A 20,980-nucleotide genomic window follows, 5' to 3' on the forward strand; every position below is an offset into this window, starting at 1 on the left:
TGACGATGTCACCCTCGAGGTCAGAGGTGCTCGGATCAAATTCTGACCCATGGATCTCTCTCGCCATCGCCGTGTACTCGCTGAGGCGCCTGTGCACGCTCGGGTTGCTGTATGCCTCGGGCGGGTCCTCCGCGTTGTAGACGAGGTCGGGGTCCTTTGCCTTGCCCTTGTGTGCCAAGGCATATGCCTTGAATAAGGCGCACTCCTGGCCGGGGTGGAACCGCGTCTGCAGGAAGAAGCACAACAATAAGATATTATGCATTCAGAAGTTAGCATAGCAACAACGAAATGAAATCCGCGTACATATCTGGCTGCATATTCCTTGATGGTAGTGGGGCCTTGTTTGTGCGAGGAACCCTGCATCATCGCACGGCAACGTGAGCGTACGACGTGATATTGCTCGTACTCCTCACTCAACCACTTGTCCACAATGGCCTCCCAGCAGTTGTCCATCCCCGCACACCAAGCAGGAGGCACCTGCACGTACACGAGCACATGACAAATCATAAATCAATTTCAGTGCAATTAATCGCAGACGATGTAATCTCATGTTTACCGTCAAGTATTGCTCCTTAGTCAGGGGCAGGTGCACTGCCTGCGCTCTGGTGACTCTGTGTCCTCTGCGGGCATGGTAAATTCTTCTGCACATGAGCTTTGTCTCGTAGAAGAGGTCCTGCACTCGGTGAACACAGACTCTGTTCACCACGTCATCCGCGTCCTCCCTACGTACTCCCTCCGCCAAGGTGTAGTAATCCTACAAGTAAATACAGTCAGTAATATACAATTAATGTGATGTTATTATCAGCATAGTGCGATGAACACGTACCCACAGCTCTTTCATCACCCGGTCGGCCTTGCTGTTATAACACCTGCCAGCTCGATCAGTCTGATCGCTGGCGGCGTGCCAGTGGGACCACTTCATGGCGGGCTGCACAACACCATCGATCCTCACCATCCCAGGGTAGTTTGCCCTGCACAGAAGACCCAGGATCCCGTTTACTCGGCGAGAGTGACTCCCTGGGATCACCATTTCCCAATCCCTGCATATTTCGATTATATGATGCCCATTAGAGTTTGAGATTTTTTTCTTCAGTTTTCTTTTGAGTTTGCATAGCTTTTGACATGTGTGAAACAGTGAAGAAAAATGTTCTTTCCCCTAGCAATACTTCCCTATCTTAACAAATGAAATACTGTAAAGTTCTAGCAGCTTAATTTTTTTTTTTTGGAATGCAACCGGCAGCAGCTTAATTTTCTGGCTTATAGTGTTCTTGAATTATGTGCTCTTAGTGACTAGCTCCTTTTACAGAACTTGGGACCTCATGTTGGTAACTTAGCAAAAAGAAAATTCAGGTTATGGTTTGGGTGACGTTTTAACTAATGCTTAATTAGTATATAAATATAAATGTCACTTTATTGTAGAAATACAAGGCACACATTTTCTTTTATTCTTTGGCAAACTTTATGGTTTAGTTATATAATGTTTACTATTGTTCTCAATGATGTCAGTAGGTAACGTGGTTTCCTTGTCAAGCACCTGCACATGCACAGATGATTTGATTAGGCATGACCCAATCACCTGAAATCTAAGATGACCTATGACCATGACATTTCACTGTACGGTTATGACTTCAGCAGCACGGTTACAGTGCCACAGCCACAGCCCACAGGTCTATCTTGATTTTCTAGAGCTCCAATCTTCAGAGTGCAGCTTGAGGCCAGTACATTTAGCACAGTCCAACAGTAACCCAGACTAGTATATGAAGTAAAAAATGGAAAATTCAGTCACCAAATCATTTTCTTTGAGAAATAAAATCATGGGTCCAAGGAAAAAGGGAGATATCATGGAAGCTAGTTATCTGTTTTAGTCTGTAAAAGTATGATAAGTGTTATCAGTCGGATTGCATGCTTGCTTATCTTTGTCAAATATGTTCCTCCTGGAACCTGAAACAACTGAGCATTTATTTGGCTCTCCTGCAATCTGGTGATAATTTTATAGTATTTTCTGTCTTGCACTTGCACAGTGTAAACTAAAATACATGCTTGAATGTTTCATCTAACTCCTAGTCCTATTTCTCGCCAGTTGCCTGCCTGAAAGGAGAGCAGGAAGTCCGCAGGCCATGGTGGGCGCCATCATGCCTTTCTGTTGTGTTCGTGCGGGTGGCCAAGCGAAACCGGCAGTCCCGCGTTGTATCCCTGAAGCTGGAAGTTTAGCAGGCTTGCCCTCAGCCACGGAACTTGCAGTCCCGTGTTGTCTCCCTGATGCTGGAAGCTTAGCAGGCTTGCCGTCAGCCACCTCGCCTTGCCTTGGCCTGCTGCCACCATCCCCGTCCTTCCAGGGACGTAGGCCTTACTAAGGCGCCTCTCTCTCTCTGTGTACCATATAGCAAGCAATAGGTCTCAATGTTCTTTCGTTTCTCTTCTTCTGTTCCACTGCTGTGATGACTACTGATGAGATCGAGCAACTGGTAACCAAATTCACACATCGACCAAACTGGTGACTAATCTTGGAGTAACTAATTGACAAGTTCTGATGGAACTAATAATAATAAGCCCTTTGATGTGATGAAGCTGTGCTGTCTAGTTTTGTAATGCCAAGTGGATGCATGGGAGCAGTGGTGTGTTACCTAATTCAGTCAGCAGATGAGCAGGTCCGGAGCTTGGAGGGGAGGAGGCGGCCGCGGCGGCGGCAGTCCCGCGGTGGCGGCGGATGACCGCCCTCCCCCGGTGGCGGCGGTGGTGGAGGGGAGAGAGTGCTCGCCGTCGCCGTTGCTGCTGGGGCCCACCCCACCCCACCTCGCGGGAACGGGAGCGAAGGAGGGAGCACGGGGCGGCGTCGGCGGAGGGGATCGTCGTCCGGTGCGCCGGTGCCGCTGTCTCTCTCTCCGTCTCTCTCTCTCTCCGTCTCTCCGGTGGCGGCAGCTGTGGGGGACCGCCCGGTGGCGGCGGTGGTGGAGGAAGGAGGCGGCCGCGGCGGTGGGGAGGCGTGTGCGGTGTGTGTGTGTGCGTCTGTGCACGATTTGAGGGAGAAACGGCTGTGTTGAATGCTTCTGTTTACCGAGTGCCTAGATGTACGGCACTCGGTAAACTCAAGTACCGCAGCCCAATGACATGTGGGGTACATGTTTACCGAGTGCCCAGATCTACGGCACTCGGTAAACATAAGCCTGGTACATGTTTACCGAGTGCCCAGATCTACGGCACTCGGTAAACAGAAGCATGGCAGCCCACTGTGGCAGAGGTGGGCCGTGGCTAACCTTTACCGAGTGTTTCAGGTCACACTCGGTAAAAGTATCCATTATTTCATGCAAAACAAAAAAGAAAAAATGCTAATTTAATCCTAAAATTCACCAAACTTTCACATGAACTATTTCATGTCATCTATTTACTATCTAAAAATTCCAAGTTCAAATCATATTGTTGAATTTCACTCTTAATAGAAATCCTACTCGTCATTGTGAATGTTTAGCGTCTCTTGGGGAGATGTACCGGTTCGGCAACGACGAATGTAAAAATACTTCCAAAACGGTATGAAATTTTTTCTATAACATAGATGTATGCTTCAATGTTAATTCTTCCAATCTCGTGATTTATCGAGTTCGATTTTAATTATTACAATTAAATTTACACGATATGTACCTAATTTTCATAAAGAATGAAAATTTTGTGAAATATAGTAAATAAATCGAAATAAACACCATATTTTGGAATGGAGTACTAAATATCATATGTGGATAGAGGAAAAAGAATGAAGGGAAAAAACAAGAAATTTGGTTGAATTTTACCGAGTGTTGCGCCAATACACTCGGTAAAAGATAGTGTTTACCGAGTGTTGTGCACTTACACTCGGTAAAACTTTATTATTACCGAGTGCAAATACTTCTACCGAGCGTGATGTTTGCCGAGTGTATGCTCATAACACTCGGTAAACATGTCATTTTTCGGTCTTTTTTATTTGCTATGGGTGCTTTACGGGCGGAGCTGTTACCGTGATGTTTGCCGAGTGTATGCTCATAACACTCGGTAAACATGTCATGCCGTGACGCCGTTTGGCGCACGGTTGCTATCGTAGGTGACGTGGCACCTCAATACCGAGTGGCTGTTTTTACCGAGTGCGCCCCTTCGGTAAACTTGTAGTTTTATCGAGTGTCTTAAGTTACCGAGTGTGTATACTCGGTAAAGCTGTCGACTACCGGGTGTTTTTATTTTCCTAGTGTTGGCACTCGGTAAATAATATGTTCCGAGTGCCCCGACTTTTGACACTCGGTAATTGTCGGGGCACTCGGTAACTAAACAGTCTCCGGTAGTGTAGGTAGCTACCTGCTTGTTCCAGCTAGCTGTGCTTGCATATATGAACCCTGCAACTGCAAGTTCAGGGAATGATCGAAGAGCATGCATGGCATTGCGGTGTGGTCGTCGATGTTTGGAGACGGATAGTAGGTGTACGTACGTCGATCCGTGCGGTTGGAGGAAGAAGAAGCAGCAGCAGCAGCATCGGCAGTAGCTGCTATGGGCCTATGGCGCAGGTCGGTCGTCTGAAATAAAGAGGTAGGGTGAAAAAGGCGGGCGGGATATGCCTGGCTCCCTGTATGCCACTCGCATAGCTGCCGACTCATACGTTGGCTCTACTGCGGATGGCGTGCGAGGAGCCAAGCATGACCACCACATCTCTCTCTCTCTCCGTTTGATTAATATACTTATAATTATTGTCGTTCATTTGATGATCAAGAACTTCAGAGCTCAAAACATTATTTATTTGAGTTTAAGGTGTACATTAGTTTTTAGTGTGTTTGTTTATTCTTGAAATGGTCGTTGTTAGTTTGTGTTTGCATGAATTACGTACGTATATATCACTACTGAAAAACCGAGATTTGCCTAGTGTTTAATGGTTTGCCTAGTGCCAATCGTCGGACACTAGGCAAAGAGCTTGTTTGCCGAGTATTAGACCCCGGAGCACTCGGCAAAATAAAGGCACTAGGCAAAATAACGATTTGCCGAGTGTCGACACTAGGCAAAGAAATCCACTCGGTAAATGACCATTTTGCCTAGTGTCAATACTAGGCATACCATCACACTCGACAAAGACTGCCGGAGGGCAACCGCCGTTACCATTTTGCCGAGTGTCTTCCGTTAACACTCGGCAAAATTAGAACTTTGCCTAGTGTCTCCGGACGACACTAGGCAAACTGGTCAGTTTGCCTAGTGTCTTACAGAGACACTAGGCAAAATATTTTTTCTTTTTTGATTTTAGCTTCCAATTTTTTTCTGTAGCTTTCCTACTATACCTTGACCAACATGTTGAAAGTTGGCATAATTTTATGAAATTTTGCTATATTTCTTTAGTTTATTTAATTTCTTTGAATTTTTTTGACAAATGCAAATTTGAACTGCAAGTGTGACGAATAATGGCAATTCATGAATGTAAAAATGATATTCATGTTAGTAAGTGTTAGTTGAGGCCGTATCCAGAAACAGACCAAAAATTTCACACATCTTCACGTCGAGACATGACCACGAACTTGCGAGCAAATAGTTTTTAAATTCTATTAAATGAAAACGGAGTCTGAAATTCATGAAACTTATTGATAAGTCAAGATATCGCATGCGGGTGCCATGATAAAAATTTAAAAAGATTTCGAGCACATCGTCACGTATGATGCTTAGAAACCCTAACATCTCCACATGTGATCATATGCAGAGATGTCCTGGTTTGTAAGCATCGTACGTGACAACGTGCACGAAATCTTCTAAAAATTTTATCATAGCCTCCACATATGATATCACGACATCTCAACAAGTTTCATGATTTTCGGACTTCGTTTGCTTTTTATAGAATTTAAAAATACTTCACACGCAATTTCGCGGACATGTTTCGTGAACAAGATGTCCGAAATTTTCGGTCCGTTCCTGGATACGGCCTCTCACAACACTTACTAACATGACTATCAATTTTTGAATCATTAAATTCTATTATTCGTACCACGTGCAGTTCAAATTTCTATTTTTCGAAAAAATTCAAGTAAACGAAATAAAGTAACTAAATATATCAAAAAGCCACAAAAAATCCCCAAACTGTAACTAGAAGTTCCTCGTGCTTTAAAAGGGCTGCACAAAAAAATTAGAGGCCAAAAACAAAAAAAAAACAAAAAAACTTTACCGAGTGCCGGGACATGGCACTCGGCAAAGGCTGTCTTTACCGAGTGCCAAGCATAAAGCACTCGGCAAAGATGGTTTTAAATTTTTTTTAAAAATTTCCTCTTTACCGAGTACATCCACAGGAGCACTCGGCAAAGAAATTATAAAAAAAAATAAATCTTTGACGAGTGCCGTGCCAGGGGCACTCGGCAAAGTATTTTTTTTAAAAAAATTTCTTTGTCGAGTGCCAGATCTGAGACACTCGACAAAGATTTTTTTTAAAAAAAATTTAAATCTTTGCCGAGTGCCAAATCTGGAACACTCAGCAAAGAATTTTTTTTAAAAAAAAATCAAATCTTTGCCGAGTGCGATCCGGCACTCGGCAAAGGAGCGGTTGGGACTTAAACGCTTTCGGCCAGCCGGGCAGTCAAGCAGACAGCCGCAGACAGCCACCGCGCCCACGCCGGCCCGCCCCCGCCCCCGCCCCCGCGCCGCGCCCACGCCGCCCGGCCGCCCGCGCCAGCGCCGCCGCTACCCGCGCGCCAGCTCGCCCGCGCCCGCGCCCGCAGGCCGCGCCGCCCGCCCCACCGCGCCAGCGCCGCCCGCGCGCCCGTGCCAGCGGCCAGTTCATTCACCGCAACGCAGCAAGCAGCAGCCAGCAGGACGGAGCAGGAGGCAGGAGCAGAGAGGCCAAGCCACTGAGACGGGCAGACGGCGACTCGAGCACTCGGCGAGACTCCACCGCGAGCACGCAAGACCGTGGAGCTGGGCTACAAGACGGCAGCGAGCGCCTTCAGCTTCGGATCATCCGCCTCCATCAAGGTGAGTGGCCTTCTGCTTGAGGACTCGGACCCTATAGAGTTCCAATGCCTGTTGGATTGCTAGCTAGTACCATAAATATCAACACCAGGGCATTGCTTATTAATGCGGTTCTTTGATAGCATAAAATGTAGTTAGTTTGATGCATATATCAGCTGATTGGATCGAAACGAATTAAAATAGCATGTTGAATTGCTGATGCATATGGCCCTGCTAATTTTGACTGTCAAATCAAAAGTTCATTACTGCATAGCGTCGTCAGGTCAGGGCTAGCTTTACCATCCAGCAGCATATCTGTTTGTGCTGAACAAGGAGCCTTAGTTCTCCTACCTTCGGTGCAGTACCAAATTCTTATTTTTGTTTTTCAGTTCCTATCAGCCATGATAAAATCATAAAATACATGAAATGATTTTATTGTATTTTTTAGATCAGAAACATGGATGATGAAAAGGGGGGAATTGAACTGACTGTACTTAGTTTTCTAAGATAGTTCAGATTGATTAGTTCTACCTTGTGTGTTGAGTCGAGATGCAATGTTGGAGGGGGAATTTAGTATGCTTGTACCTTGTCGCTTTGCTTGCTCTTGCAGTATGATTTATTGGTATACCTGATACATGTAGAGTACTTGAAGCTCAAATGGCGCAAGCTAGGACAGAGCTAAGCTAGTTTCGTATTGACGCTATAGTTGTTTGTCGGCTGGCTGGCTGTGACTTTGTGAAAAGAGCATCATGTGGATTTATTTAGTGTTATTTGGGGTAAGCTTTTTCAAAAGCACAAGCTGCACAAATTGAAATGCTGGATCAGAGTGACGAGTCCTGATTTTATTAGGTTGGTAGTGACGGCTCCTGCTTTTCCTGTTCTATCCAAATGAATCTCCATGTCTTGGATAATCATAATCAGCACCCACCATCTTGCGCGCGGTCACCGTAGGAACAGGATCGGGTGCCGGTCTGCCGGAGTTAGCTCGCTCCATAGAATGGATTTGCAAGGTCTATGGCTGTGGTCATTGAAATCTCAACCTCCATAGAAACCAGAATTTTCAAGTAGCAGTTATATAGTTTGGTTTAGGGGAATTTTACTCTGATAAACTGGGTCTGTGTCAAAAACCAGTAGATCATCTAGGTAACACCAACAGATTGTCTTCGTTTTTAGTTGCCATTCACCAGATAGGAAACAACTGGTTCATTTTACTTGGGTTCTCTTTGAAGGTGCACTTGCTTAGTGTTTTGCATTAGCTGGGTTTATTGGTTGTAGAAATACAGTTACACAGATCGAGTTTGATTACTCTCAAGGGAGGTTCTTCAGGTTCTGATGTTCTATATTAGTTATCTTCTTTCATTCACTATAGCATCCCTGTTTTTTACATATTCCTCAAGACCAGTTGATTGAATTTTCAGAATGCTTAATCACAGGTCACACAGTCAACGGATTTCACTGAGCTTGCAAACCAGGAGCCATGGCTCTCATCTATGAAGTTGGTTGTGAAACCTGACATGCTCTTTGGGAAACGTGGGAAGAGTGGACTTGTGGCCCTCAACCTAGATCTTGCCCAAGTTCGCCAATTTGTCAAGGAGCGGTTGGGAGTTGAGGTACTGTCATGACTAGCATCTTGCCATGCTTTTTTTTGAAGGTCATCTTGCCATATGCTTTTACCAGAACAAACCTGATCGTTAAAGCTATTTATAATCTGTATGACTGAATTTGCTCATGTATCTAGGTCGAGATGGGTGGCTGCAAAGCTCCAATTACAACCTTCATAGTTGAGCCATTTGTGCCGCATGACCAAGAGTATTACCTTTCGATTGGATCAGAAAGGCTTGGCAGCACCATTAGTTTCTCAGAGTGTGGAGGTATTGAGATCGAGGAGAACTGGGACAAGGTTAAGACTATCTTTCTTCCCACAGAGAAGCAAATGACACCTGACGCATGTGCTCCATTGATCGCCACCCTGCCATTGGTGGTGACGGCGGTTGTTGTTGTGGTGTGGTGGTGGCAGTTGTGGTGTTCGGGTGGTGGTGGTGTTGGTGGCGGTGTATTGATATGTATGTTCTTGACGGTCATCGTGCCGTTTGTTTTCTTGCAGGGTTTGGAAACCTCTCCGTGCAGGAGAGGTTCTGCCGAAATTTTTTATTGACGGTATCCTTTTCATTTTTTTCAGCATCAATCGGGCGTGGCATCGAATCAAATTGGAGGGTCACCGGCTTCACAGATTGGAGCGTCGCCGGCACCACAGCTTGAGCCGAATCAAGTGGAAGGGTCGCCGGCTTCACAGATTGGAGCGTCGCCGGCACCACAGCTTGAGCCGAATCAAGTGGAAGGGTCGCCTGGAGCATCAAACCACGGGCCTCTTCACCCTTGACAATCGTCGTGATCAGCTTGTTGTGAACTTTGTTAAGAAATTTGGTTGTGCACTTATGAACTTGTGAACTTGTGGCACATTTGGACTTTTGGTATGAACATGTGATATATGTGAACATGTGGTTCTTATTTATGATTCATGTGATATATTTGTGGTGTTTGAATATGATTTATATTTGTGTCGCAAATGGAATAATCAAAAAAAAAATTCAGCTTCTGGTTACTTTGCCTAGTGTCAGGGGTCTGACACTAGGCAAAGGGGCCACACATGGCGCACCCGGGAACAGGCTTTGCCTAGTGTCAGGAAACTGACACTAGGCAAAGTAGGCAGTTTGCCTAGTGTCGAAGGCCTGACACTAGGCAAACCTTGGCATATTTGCCTAGTGTAGGCGGCCTGACACTAGGCAAAGCTTGACATATTTGCCTAGTGTCGGACGCCTGGCACTAGGCAAACCTTGCATACTTTGCCGAGTGTCAGACCTCCGACATTAGGCAAAACGTCCGTTACGATTTCCACCGTCAGTGGAATACTTTTGCCGAGTGGTGTCCTTGACACTAGGCAAACACTTTGCCGAGTGTCCGAGGTTTGACACTCGGCAAAGTGCTCTTTACCTAGTCCGCCTCTGCCGACCCTTGTTTGCCTAGTGTGATACTAGGCAAACTGTTTGCCTAGTGTTTCTGGGCCTTTGCCTAGTGCCTGCGGCACTAGGCAAATCCTGCGATTCCAGTAGTGTATATATATATATGCAGATGCAGATGTAGCTGGATGCTCTTGCAATGCAAGCTCCTGCCTTTGTTTGTGTTATTCATCAAAGGAAAAAGCACATACTCACAACAGTCGAGCAGCAATGTCAGTTGAGGTTGAGCTCATTTGGGATATCTATCGATCCGAGCTCCATGCATGCATCGCGCAAGCGCAAGCAATGCCGGCAGTTGCAACTTTTGCATCTGATTAATTAGCAAGCTGATAGCTCCGATCGATCCTGCTGCTGTCTCCTAGCTATATAATCTAGCTCCCTAGCATAGTAGCATCCCTGCATTGAAATGCCTATGTCGTACGTGGAAAGAAAGGGTGTCGCTAGTTATCATGTCTAATAAACTATCTTCGTAGCCAGGAGAATATACTCGTATACATGTGCTAGCTTATTGGTCTAGCGAGTTTTGAGTGTATAATTGTGCATATGATTCTATATAATTGGGATTTGCTATATATATGCGATCGAACCCTGTACTGAAGCTGATATCTCTATCTACACCTAGAAAATCTCTAACGGAGACTCTACCGGCAGACTTCGCGCGTCGCCCCCTTCGCTCTGCCTCTCCGATCCAACTACGTGGAGGAAATATCAAGAGTGTTGTATAGCATTTCTGAATATCAAAGGCTTTCGTCCAACCTCCTCTTCGTGTGCGCGCTCCTCCGGTTCCTTCCCTCCCTCTTGCGCGTGCTCCCTCCGGTTCCCTCCCCCGTCGAAGGTCAGATTATGTATCGATCTCCAACTCCAATCCTCGCGCACATCAAAACTCCGAAACTTTTTATGAAAAAAAAATAGCAGTCCGTCGCCCACGCCGAAGAAGAACCTCGCGCTCGCCCGTGCCTGCTTCCTCTCGGAGGCCTCGCCGGGGACGCCTCGCCGGGGGCCTGGACCGATTCGCCATGGCCCGCGCTGGGGGCATCCCTCTAGGCCTCCACGCCATGACCGGGGCCCGGGCCTCAGCGCCGCGGCGGGAGCCGTAGCCTCTTCACTGCCACGCAGCTCATTGCCGGAGACGAGAGAGGCGCGCCACGCGGACGCGCTGGAGCTGGGAGCTGCCGCTCCCGCCACCGTGCGCTGCTGCTGACATGGCTAAGGGGCGGATCCACCAGTACGAAACATTTGAAACAATTAAAACATACGCTTTCAGCATAGCGCAACATTTACTTGCCGAGCGCGTCGTGCCTCGTAGGTCGAGCGCTGCGCCTTGGAAGCGGCTCGCTGGCCTAGCGTCGTCGCTCACGAGTGGTTGCCGTCGGGGCTCACCTGCCTCTGTGCCGCCGCGAGCTCGTCTCTGTGCGGAACGCGTGCCCTCGGAGCTCTCCTGCCTCCACGCCGTCGCGTCGCGTGGCTTGCTGGCCTTGCCTCATCGTGCACGAGCGACTGCCACCGGGGCTCGCCAGCCTCCGCGTCGACACGAGCTTGCCTCTGCGCTTACCGCATGCCGCTGGGGCTTTCTTGCCTCCGCACCGCCACGTTGCGACTCACCGACATGCCGCAAACCATCGGTGCTCGCTACTCTGTGTTGGATGTGCACAAGAGAGCAGATTGGGGAGAGAGAAATTAGGGGCAAGGAAACGAATGGAGTGGATGAGCAGTGCGATGCGCTCGGAGGTAGCAGACGAGCGGATAGGAGCGATAGAACGAGTGGATAGGAATGAGTGGATGAGCAGTGCGATGCGCTCGGAGGCGGCAGACGAGCGGATAGGAGCGATAGAACGAGTTGATAGGAATGAGTGGATGGGTAGTTTTTTTTTTGAGAAACGAAGGAGCGGGAGGTTATTGGGCTGGCGACGCGGAGCATCTCGACGGACGGACGCCCGCATCTTAGCATTATCGTTTGCGCTTTCCTTTCTCACTTCTCGCCCACTACCCTTCTTTTTTCTGAAGTGGCTGCACTGGGTTAGTTGGGCTCTTTTTAATTTGTGTTGGGCCTGCTGCCTGCCTGCTCTGATCATCATCATAGTCCTGCATATGGGTCCAGGCGGTTCGGCGTCTAGGCCTTGGCCTATCACAGCTGGCACCACAACTTCTTTGATTTTTCATAATTTTTTTTTGAAAATGTTCGTACGATAGGATAGGAGACATGCAGCATAGAAAGCAGCAGATTGGGACCGATCGGTCCCAGTCAGGCATCGTATACGGAGAGGCTTTGGACTCTCAGTCCCTTCAGCCTATCCACCCCACCGCGTGGAGCCCTCGCATCAGGCTACGCACGGAAAGACCGTATATAGCAGCCGCGCGATGTCTCGATCTGCTGTTAAAGCCCTGGACCGCATCCTGCAAGCAGTGCTCGGCCACATTTCGGTTGAATCTCGCCATTTGTTGGGAATTGTTCGCCGTGCGCGTCGGCTAGCCTTCCTCCTCCACGGGCCGTGCTGCTTTCATCGAGCTCCTGGTGCTGGTTCGTCCTGAACCAGTGCGGTCTCGGTGAACCAAACCTCCTCTGCAACAGCCGGAACGACAGGTTATACAACCGATGTACTTGGGTCGTCCTGGGTGTCAGAATTTGTCCCGGTGCCCTCCATTCTCAAATCGCCTCACTATTCCAGCCGCTAGCTATAGGTCGACTGCAGGCTGGCTGCAGCAGTTGTGGTTGTGGTATTGTCACATGCATAAGAGGAACTGCAGCGCTGATGTGCTCATGAGTGGACGGAAGTTGTGTATATGTAAACGAGTAGTATGGTCGATCAGGCTAGTTAAGTAGGGGGGCTGCACAGAATTCCAGCAGCTAGTAATTAGTGCTAACAAATGAATATGTACTATGTTAGCTATGTGTCTGTTGAGTAGTTCCGCCGTCTTGGTAATTCTTGGTAGTACCATATATATAAAATACGCACTTGTTCTTGGCTGTGAGATCGATGCCGGTTTTCCCCTTTGTTTTGAATTTCAAATGTCAAATTATGTTGACAGTACCATTCAAATATACTTAGCTCGAAAGGATCAAGACTATTTCCAATGGCATTCAAAGAATTTACTTATTTTTGTAACACTACCTTTTTTTCCCCAAAACAGTCACAAGAGTTGCTAGGCTGAGAACTGGAGGAAGTGATATCCACACACAAGCATGAACAGGCAAACTAAGTACTCCAGCATTCCAAAATATAGTCCACTTTGATTCTTTTTGTAAATCAAACTTCTCTACTTTTAGTCGTTTGTACAAAAAAAGTATACTAGCATCTATGAGTTTAGATATATAAATGCACTATCAAAATATATTTTATGAAAACTTTAAAATGCAACTAATCTAAAGATTTATATGTTAGTATATTTTTTTGAACTTGATCAAAGTTACAAGAAGTTTGACTTCAGGAAAAACCAAAGCAAACTATAATTTGAGGAGGGGTTGTGTTGCCAATTGTTTTAATAAATGAACACACATGTATACATGTTTTCGAGACTACTGGACTAGATGGACAAGCACATTAAAGAATTAAATGCACTTATTTGGAGATATCATTATCCCCCAGAAACTATTAACTTGCATTTGATTATACACCGTCCTATTATTGTCGACCTTCCAATTGGCACCAAAAGCTGCATACATTTCACCAAGAATTTCAGGCGATCATAACACTATTTTCTTTGAGATTCGCTCTCTCCTCATATATGCTAATATAGACCTATCTGATATCATAAATAACTTTAAGGATCGCTGATGTGCTTTACAGCTTATTGAATCCCTTCATGTTTACGCGATGGGGATGTCTAGACCTCTAATGGACGCATACTTGCTTGTCCCTTGAACGCACACGAGGCCATACCACTGAAAAGAGGTGTCTACCGAGTAAGAGAACCCCGTTGGGCGTCCGCTCTTGATAGCTGTTTATCTCGCACACCTCAAATGTCTGCACACATGCTGCAGCTGGTAGTCTGGTACTGGTCCTACACGCCATTCACCGCCCGTGCTACCATCAAGTGCCCGTGCTACCAGCAAAGCGTGAATTCTCTTTGAACCAAACCTCTTGTGCAAAGGTCAACAATACTTTCATAATACTCGATCGAATGTAGCAACTTACTTTGGTTGTGCGTGTTAGGACTTATCCTGGTGCCCTCCATTAATTCTCAAATCGCCAATCCGAGTTTGTGGACTACAATGTGGTATAGTAGCATATATAAGAGGAGCTGGGGTGATGAGTGGATGAAAGCTGTATAAGTAAACGAGCATTGTTGATCAGGTGAGTTAAATAGGGCAGGATCGAGTAGGCTGCGGTTGCTTGATGCTCGTAGCAAGTGGTAGCAAATGAATATGTACTATGTTAGCTATGTGTCTATTGGAGTAATTCTCTGATTTTTCTCTGTTCGGCTGGTATTAAAGCCGGCTGAAGCTGTTTTGTTGTGAGAGGTAAATACTGTAGATTCTAGCTGATAAGCCGGCTGATAACTTCAAGCGAACAGGCCTGGGCTGATTACATTCGATCGCAGATGCTCAGGCCATAGGCTTGGCAACAACCCTCTCTTCATTGTATACTGCAATATAACCATCACCAGGTCCTGGGGCAGCAGAGTCACTAGTCGGCGACCACGAACCATCCCCTTCAGTGGATCGAAGCAAGGACTCAGGATGTGAGTACGATCGAGAGAGAAACCTAAAGTAGTAATTCTCAATCTAATCCCGGTCCTCTTGTCAAACTAGTGTAACGCTGCCGCGAGGTGCCACTCCTGTGGTCTTGCTTTGCATCGTTGGAACGCATCACGACCAGACAGCATCTAGACTCCCACAATGGCAGTGTCCACGCTCGTCTTAGTCGACGACGAAACAAAACTCTAGCAACAAAGGGGTCTAGAAGAGATGATGGGCTACAGGCTTGGACAGGCAGGCCCAAGCAGGACCCAAGAGAAATATAATAACTAATAAAAAATAATTATCTAGCATGTCTGCTGAGATCGGCACTATTTTTAGAAAAGGGAGTATTGGAGCAGTTCTGGTAACAAAGGCCTTGTTTAGATTGTAAGTTTTTTTACTCTCTCTTCATCACATCAAATCTTTAGACACATGTATGGAGTATTAAATATAGATAAAAAAATAACTAATTACACAGTTTAATTGTAAATTATGAGACGAATCTTTTGAGCCTAGTTAGGCCATGATTGGATAATAATTGTCAAATACAAACGAAAGTGCTACAGTGCTAAATACTGATTCCTAACCCCAATCTAAACAAGGGCCTTGTTTAGATTGCAAGTTTTTTTCACTCTCTCTCCATCATATGAAATCTTTGGACACATGCATGGAGTATTAAATGTAGATAAAAAAATAACTAATTACACAGTTTGATTGTAAATTACGAGACAAATCTTTTGAGCCTAGTTAGACCATAATTGGACAATAATTGTCAAATACAAACGAAAGTGCTACAATGTCAAATACTGATTCATAACCTTAATCTAAACGAGGCCAACGCCAAATACACATTTCTACTCGAGATACGTGATCGAGGTCTGCTGCCTATGTCGGGGAGAGTGAACACTTGCCTCAGCTGAGAGATGACGATCATGAGTGGGGCTGCGCCAGCCTGCATCCCGCACCCGTTGTCTCTCAGTGCCTCAACCAACCATGGCAAGTGTGACTAGGCATGCATACACCATTCTTCCTTCCGATCCCAGAACACACGCACGCGCACAGTCTGTCTCTCAGCATTTCAAGCGACCCCTCTATATATGCTAGCTATATAGCCTGCCGTCAAGCAGTGGCGACTCAAACAAATGACGATGGGTTTCATAAAAAAAAAACAAATGACGATGGTGCAAAATGAGACCAGGTAAAGTGTGTAGATACAAAGGCATGCAGGCAGGGCCAAATTAAATGCTGCACGAGACAAGAGTTGGTGAGCCGGGGGAGGCTACAGATGAATTGCACGATGAGTAAGTAGTCTTCTCTAGTGGATCCTTCGGGTTCACAGTCTATCCCATCATCGTCCTTTGGTAGATGATCCTCATCAACTTCGGTACTGGTTCATTTCTATGTTGTTATTAACATACTAGTAGTCCATCGCCCATCGTCTTCTGTAATTTAGACCCGCTCCATTGCTAAGAAATAATAGTCCATCCCCATTGCCAACATGTAGTTGATCTCCAGTATTTCATCCGATCGGGTCCTTACACTATTATCGTTTCGATCTTTTTTCGTTTTACTAGTGGAAATGCATGTGCTACATGCACGTGTCTAAAAAAAAGTTCTCTTTGATAGGAGAATTGCTGAGTTCATGACTAATACATTTTACAAACACAAAAAACATACATTTACTCAAGATTACACATATATAAATACTTTAATGCTTCTAGTAGAGTTTTCCTTTCATTATTGACTACTACAGGGACCATGACCAAAGGAGCAAAATCCATATTGTGGTTCATACTCACGTGCGGCACGCACGTGTCTATAGCAAAAAAAAAAAAAAAATCTCTTTTACAGTACAGAATTAAAAAGAAAATTTTGAGACTCATTTTAAATCAGAAAGTCTAATGGCTCTTAGTCTCTTATAACTTGTTTATCTCTATTGAAATGTCTAGTAATTATAAATGATCTTGTCATGGTTTTCTTCACGGCTAATAAGCCATCAAAACTATAATGGTCTGCATGTAAACAGTGGATGTATTCAAGCTAATGATCAACAAAGGCTGATCATGATATTGTTGAAAAAAATATATTCATAAATAAATATCAGTAAAGTTTGTCGAATCATCTTTTTTAATGGCACATGCGGTACCGCACATACCTAATATTAAACAGAGACTTCTTTCGAGAGACTTCTAGTACTTTATTAGGACTCGTAGCTTTGGCTCTTACTTGGCTTTTTTACTTTATTTGAACTTTAGCTCTGCCAAACCCAGCACTGCCAGGATGGTCAGGCTGTGCAAGACCGAAGGAGCTAAGTTGAGCTCGTGCAGACGGTCATGTTTGGTTGTCTTTATTGTTGGTCTAGTATGAGACGAGGTCGTGTTTGGTTAAATGCATGCACCAAAGTTTTGATGTCTGACACATGGGCCCCTACACCATGCGTGAATCAAACCGTCTTGCATCGAGAGCGAAGTGGAAATTGAGAAGACGGAACCGTGCGGGATGGGGGAGGGCAGATGAATGAGAGGAAGCAGGCGAAAGGTACGAGCAGGGGATGGAACCAAACATGGAGCAAGTGCACCGAGTGATACCGGATGGCCCTTCGACGGCGTGAGCGGGGCAACCAATCATGCCCTAAGGAACTTTGGGTAATCATCATGTTTCAATGGAGTCAAAGATTGCTCAACACAAAAAATTAAGAACAAAGGTATTTGCTGACATGCACACCAAATCACATTTATGTTCTCCTTGAGAACCATGGCTTTGCTGCACACAACATGCCAATAGGCCATCCGTAGAGCAGGACATGTAATTTTTGTGATTTGTGCTTTGCAAATATAGTTAGTAGTCCATTACTGTATTATTGATGCTTTTAATAAGATTTGGCACTTATGTATGGTCGGCGGGGTGGATTGGATCAAATCCATTGCTCTCAAATATGACCGTGCAAGTTTTCAGAAACAGCAAAGCAGTATTGTATGGTTTAAGTTACCTTATATCAATATGAGAATCAAAGATTTGGTATTGTAAAGGCAAAGATTCAAGTTACGAGATAAGCAATATATGCAGCCAAATATATAGCTTATATCCTAGTTTTGATGCAAAGCAAAATATAGTTTTTTGATTGTGCAAGAGCTTCTACTATCAAAGTTAGTTGTTGAGCAGGATGCTACCTTGTTCCTCTTCCTTAGCTGACATCATAACAGATTAACAGTGAGGAAATACAGACGACAAAAGATGTATCCTAGGTGTCCCGTCCTTGATTAGCTTTTGGGAACCGACTCAGGTAGCTGTTGGAGAGGTCTGCAAATATACACAGGAAATGAGGAACTGCTTGCATTGAGATTATTACATATAGAGTACTCTTTACCTGCAGAATAGACTGCTGCAAATGTCTCTGTAACTCATGCCATCCTTAGGCTGTCCGCACCGCGGACCTGCAAAGCGTGCGCTACGGTACCGGCCGCACCGCTCGCCTGCAAAGCGTGCGCTACGGTACCGGCCGGTCGATGGACCGCTATTCCTGGAGGAGCTGCGTGCCGTGCGCTACCCGCGACTGTGCATCCCAGGGGGGAGAGAGAGAGAGTTGGGGAGAGAGAGAAAGGGGGAGGAAGGGGAATAAAATATAGAATAGTGGATATAGAGTATGCGATAGAGATAACACGGGTGCAGGAGAAATAGGTATAGAGTAGAGAATCTCGATGACTAGGATAGAATATTCTTTTTAAGAGATGGAAATAGAGGTGGACGAGTGCGGATAGCCTTAATAGGGGAAGCTAAATGATACAGTGTAGAACCCTGCTGTTCTGACATCTTCTTGAAGGCTTACTTTCAGGAAACTTGCCTGCTCTGCCCCCTCGGGGTCAGCCTGCAATGCGTGAGAGAAATAGATGCATTAGAGGCAACACCTGCATTTGCTCCATTAAGACCAAAAGAGCCAATAATTTGTAATACAACTCGTATTTCGTCAAACACATGACATGCAAATTCGTAGGTAGGCCATCAGGCCAAGCACGGGAGGACAAAAACTAAACTGAAACCACTTCGCTATGATGTGATCACTTCACCTGCTCGAGTGGGAGGAGATCGCCCGGTCTCTTCTTTACTTAATCCCAGCCGCAGCACAAGCAGGGAATATGCCATCTTTTACAAGACGTTGTACGGGCGTACGGAGCATGTAGGGAGGCGGAGGCGGTGGAGATAGGGTCGGAAAAAGCCAACGCGCATAGCGCCTCGCCTGCATGCTTCGACGCCTTTCTCGCAGGCACCATCTTTTCCTCCTGAAGAGAACAATCACGAGCACGAGGCTTCTATACCTCCTCGTCCTCCTGATCGTCGTCGACATGTGTTCGGCGTCGCGGCAGTTCTCCACGGTCGCCATCTCCCACGCGCCCAACGCCACGCTCGTCACCAGCGCGCGCCGCCGATGACACGGGGGCGAGGTCACCTGCCGAGCCCGAAGGAGAAGCGGCCCGCGACCGGGGCGGCGTCGGGTCACCATTCACCAACGCTGTTGCCAACACCGGCGCCAGCGCGTGATACCTTTTGTCGCGGGGGCCTGGGTCGGGGCGGCGGCGCGGATTGGGATAGATTGACGACTGTTCGGCCGGGACGGAACGGTTGGAGGGAGGGGCAGCGCAAGGAAGGAAAAGGCTACGGGGATGCGGGTACGGCGGGCGGGTAAGGATAAAAAAACACGAAGGAACAGTTAGTCCCAACGTGAAACAAGCAAGTGTTTCGTATGTTCCTGCCGTCCTTCTCCTGTGGGTCTAAGAGTCAATCTACGGTGGGTAGGAAATTTTCACGGTAACAATGGATTTCTAATTCAATGGATTTCTAATTCCTTCGCTCCTTTATAGTATAGATATAGATAGATTAGTTTGAAGATACATCAAAGTGTTTCAACTCCTCTGAAGTTTCTGAATGTTAACTCTAAACATATCTGAAATTTTTGAATGCTAACTGAACATTTGCAGGAGCCAATTCTCGGGCATGGCTAAATCACCTCGAATAAGGGAACCCATTAGACGTCGGCTCTTATTACCAGCCTTCAGCTTGCACGCCTGAAACCTCCTCACACACATGCTGCTGGTACACAAATGAAACTGGCAATGGCCAATCTTTTATCCTGCATGCCGTTCACCGTCCGTGCTGGATCCCGAACCAGCAAAGCGTTGTCTCTGTGAACCAAACCTCATCCCAAACAGCCGAAATGACAAGTGCATATAACTGAGGAGGTCTCTTCTGCGCAGGTTAACAAAACATTCATAATACTCGCTCGGTTATAACGAGTAAACTGGCTGTGCATGTCAAAGTTTATCCTGGTGCCCTCCATTCTCAAATCACCAATCTGGGTTTGTGGACTACAATGGTATAGTCACATGCGTAAGAGGAGCTGGGCCGATGACTAGATGAAAGCTGTATATGTAAATGAGCATTGTCGATCAGGTGAGTTAAATAGGACAGGATGGAGAGGACTGCAGGTTAAAGAAGAAAAACAAGAAAACAGGGGTTCTTTTGAATTTCAAGTATTCAGTTTCACCAATAAGATACGGAGACTTGCTTCACATTTAGAATTACAAAAAAAAAAGATTTTTCATCGGAAAATGTAAATTTAGGTAGTTTGCATATGATGCATGACATATTGATCCTAAAAAACATATACCAACACATTTGGTCTCTTATACATGTTGACCATGTTGACGACCATATACCAAGTGACAGCAATATTACCATTACAGCAGGCATTCAGGCAATCAGCTAAGCAGGCAATCAGCATTCAGCAGACATTCGAATCTCAGATTTCAGTGAGCAGAGGAGGCAGGCTAATACAGCAGCCGAGCTAATACATTAATACAGCAGCCAGCAGGAGATTCCAGGGAGGGAGGAGGCAGTGAGCAAAGGAGCAGCGAGCAGAGGAGGGCAGGAGAGGACAGATCCAAGTGCTTACCTGCAGGAGCACCTGCTCGGCAGGAGGGGATCGGCCAGTGGGAGCAGGGGAACCGCGACCAATCGCCCGGCGGGGAGGGGAGGCGAGTGGCCGGCGGCGGCGTCGGGGGCGCACGGGTGACGGCGACGCACGCTCCGGCCCCGAGGGCACTGCCTTCACTCGGCGTGAACCCTACAGAGACTCGCGGCCCACTGCGGCAGGCCGAGCCCAGCTTGGAAGCCCACGCGTGGAGCCTCTCTCCTCTCTCTGTTTGGCTGACCGCCGGGACCCGCTCCTTCTGTCCGCCGCGTGGCCTACATGGCTACATCCAAGCGGTGAGGGTACAACTGTCTTTCTACATCCAAGCGGTGAGGGTTCCAACTGTGGCCGGCTCGCAGTAATTGAACTCCAACCACCCGCCGGCGCCGG

At 46.4% G+C, this 20,980-nt stretch overlaps 1 protein-coding gene and 2 long non-coding RNA genes across 4 annotated transcripts; 1 reads left to right on the forward strand and 2 right to left on the reverse strand.

Moving 5' to 3' along the window:
- Positions 1 to 334: 334 nt before the first annotated feature.
- On the reverse strand, positions 335 to 1,037 carry LOC136537933 (uncharacterized). Its single transcript, XR_010779162.1, has 3 exons — positions 827 to 1,037; positions 557 to 754; positions 335 to 477 (listed from the first exon to the last, which is right to left on the reverse strand). It is a non-coding gene; the product is annotated as an uncharacterized lncRNA (long non-coding RNA).
- A 5,735-nt stretch (positions 1,038 to 6,772) lies between these two features.
- On the forward strand, positions 6,773 to 9,442 carry LOC136537934 (ATP-citrate synthase alpha chain protein 3-like). Its single transcript, XM_066529911.1, has 4 exons — positions 6,773 to 6,954; positions 8,364 to 8,540; positions 8,669 to 8,993; positions 9,110 to 9,442. The coding sequence occupies exons 2-4, from the start codon at positions 8,421 to 8,423 to the stop codon at positions 9,187 to 9,189; spliced, it is 525 nt and encodes a 174-aa protein (XP_066386008.1). The 5' UTR covers positions 6,773 to 6,954; positions 8,364 to 8,420; the 3' UTR covers positions 9,190 to 9,442.
- A 6,030-nt stretch (positions 9,443 to 15,472) lies between these two features.
- LOC136517064 (uncharacterized) lies at positions 15,473 to 20,850 on the reverse strand. 2 transcript variants are annotated; one of them, XR_010774203.1, is made up of 4 exons: positions 20,573 to 20,713; positions 17,993 to 18,490; positions 17,796 to 17,925; positions 15,473 to 15,738 (listed from the first exon to the last, which is right to left on the reverse strand). It is a non-coding gene; the product is annotated as an uncharacterized lncRNA (long non-coding RNA). The 2 variants fall into 2 exon arrangements; XR_010774202.1 differs by lacking the exon at positions 15,473 to 15,738 and having other exon boundaries at positions 16,299 to 17,925; positions 20,573 to 20,850.
- Positions 20,851 to 20,980: the final 130 nt, after the last annotated feature.

The sequence above is a fragment of the Miscanthus floridulus genome, chromosome 2, assembly GCF_019320115.1.
Source record: "Miscanthus floridulus cultivar M001 chromosome 2, ASM1932011v1, whole genome shotgun sequence".
Classification (NCBI taxonomy): Eukaryota; Viridiplantae; Streptophyta; class Magnoliopsida; order Poales; family Poaceae; genus Miscanthus; species Miscanthus floridulus.